Source organism: Amphimedon queenslandica, unplaced genomic scaffold (assembly GCF_000090795.2).
Source record: "Amphimedon queenslandica unplaced genomic scaffold, v1.1 AMPQUscaffold_4735_Cont23288, whole genome shotgun sequence".
NCBI classification, from domain to species: domain Eukaryota; kingdom Metazoa; phylum Porifera; class Demospongiae; order Haplosclerida; family Niphatidae; genus Amphimedon; species Amphimedon queenslandica.
The window spans coordinates 1-1,569 of NW_003554955.1; the positions used below are offsets into that span (position 1 = coordinate 1).

General features: G+C 41.3%; 1 protein-coding gene across 1 annotated transcript; it reads left to right on the top strand.

The window, feature by feature from the left end:
- Positions 1 to 6: 6 nt before the first annotated feature.
- Positions 7 to 1,560, top strand: LOC109592564 (uncharacterized; the record flags this gene model as incomplete). The annotated part of the gene is made up of 2 exons (XM_020007988.1): positions 7 to 821; positions 1,350 to 1,560. Coding segments are annotated over exons 1-2 (994 nt in total), but the record flags the coding sequence as incomplete, so codon positions are not given.
- Between the last annotated feature and the right edge of the window lie 9 nt (positions 1,561 to 1,569).

The window sequence follows — 1,569 nt, forward strand, 5'->3', positions numbered from 1 at the left end:
AGAATCAGTATACCACAAATGATGAAGCGCTGCAAGAAATGATGTACGAAATGAAGGCATTACCTTCTAATCAAGAGCAAGAGCATCAGTATCAAGTACCACCTACACACAGCAAGAAATACATTGAAGACAAATGGCCACTCCGTATAGTGATATGTTTATTAGCCATTATATTGGTATTGCTTATCACTTTAGTGGGCATGTGTGGCTTTTTAATATCACAATCATCTGCTGAATGCAGTGCCACTCCTACTGGTGCTACGAATGCTGGTCTGACTGCTACTAACAATCCAATGTGCCAGTTGTTTAATGAATCTATTACTCACTTTGCGCAAGAAATTCATAAAAGAATTGGTAATATTGATGTTACTAACAGTACCAAGGTTCTTATGCAAAAAAGCATTGAGCAATTGGCCCTTCTAGATGAACTCCTTGAGGCTGCTATCCTCACAAATGATGTTACTAACAGCACCAAGGCTGAGCAATTGGCCTTGCTAGATGAACTTCTTAAGGTTGCTGTTCTCACAAATGAAGTTACAAACAGTACAAAGGTTTTTGTGCAGGAAAGCATTGAGCAATTGGCTTTCCTAGTTGGTATAACGGAAGAAATCAACACAAAAGTCAACAGTACAGATGAACTTCTTGAGGCTGCTGTTCTTACATACAATGTTACTAACAGCACCAAGGCTCTTGTGCAGGGAAGTATTGAGCAACTGGCCCTTCTGGTTGGTATAGCTCATGAAATCAACACAAAAGTCAACAGTACAGATGAGCTTCTTGAGGCTGCTGTTCTTGCAAACAATGTTACTAACAGCACCAAGGCTCTTGTGCAGGGAAGTATTGAGCAATTGGCCCTTCTGGTTGGTATAGCTCATGAAATCAACACAAAAGTCAACAGTACAGATGAGCTTCTTGAGGCTGCTGTTCTTGCAAACAATGTTACTAACAGCACCAAGGCTCTTGTGCAGGGAAGTATTGAGCAATTGGCCCTTCTGGTTAGTATAGCTCATGAAATCAACACAAAAGTCAACAGTACAGATGAGCTTCTTGAGGCTGCTGTTCTTACAAACAATGTTACTAACAGCACCAAGGCTCTTGTGCAAGGAAGTATTGAGCAATTGGCCCTTCTAGTTGGTATAGCCCATGAAATTAACACAAAAGTTAACAATACAGATGAACTTCTTGAGGCTGCTGTTCTTGCAAACAATGTTACTAACAGCATCAAGGCTCTTGTGCAGGGAAGTATTGAGCAATTGGCCCTTCTGGTGGGTATAGCTCATGAAATCAACACAAAAGTCAACAGTACAGATGAGCTTCTTGAGGCTGCTGTTCTTGCAAACAGCACCAAGGCTCTTGTGCAGGGAAGTATTGAGCAATTGGCCCTTCTGGTTGGTATAGCTCATGAAATCAACACCAAAGTCAACAGTACAGACGAACTCCTTGAGGCTGCTGTTCTTACAAACAATGTTACTAACAGCACCAAGGCTCTTGTGCAAGGAAGTATTGAGCAATTGGCCCTTCTGGTTAGTATAGCTCATGAAATCAACACAAAAGTCAACAGTACAGATG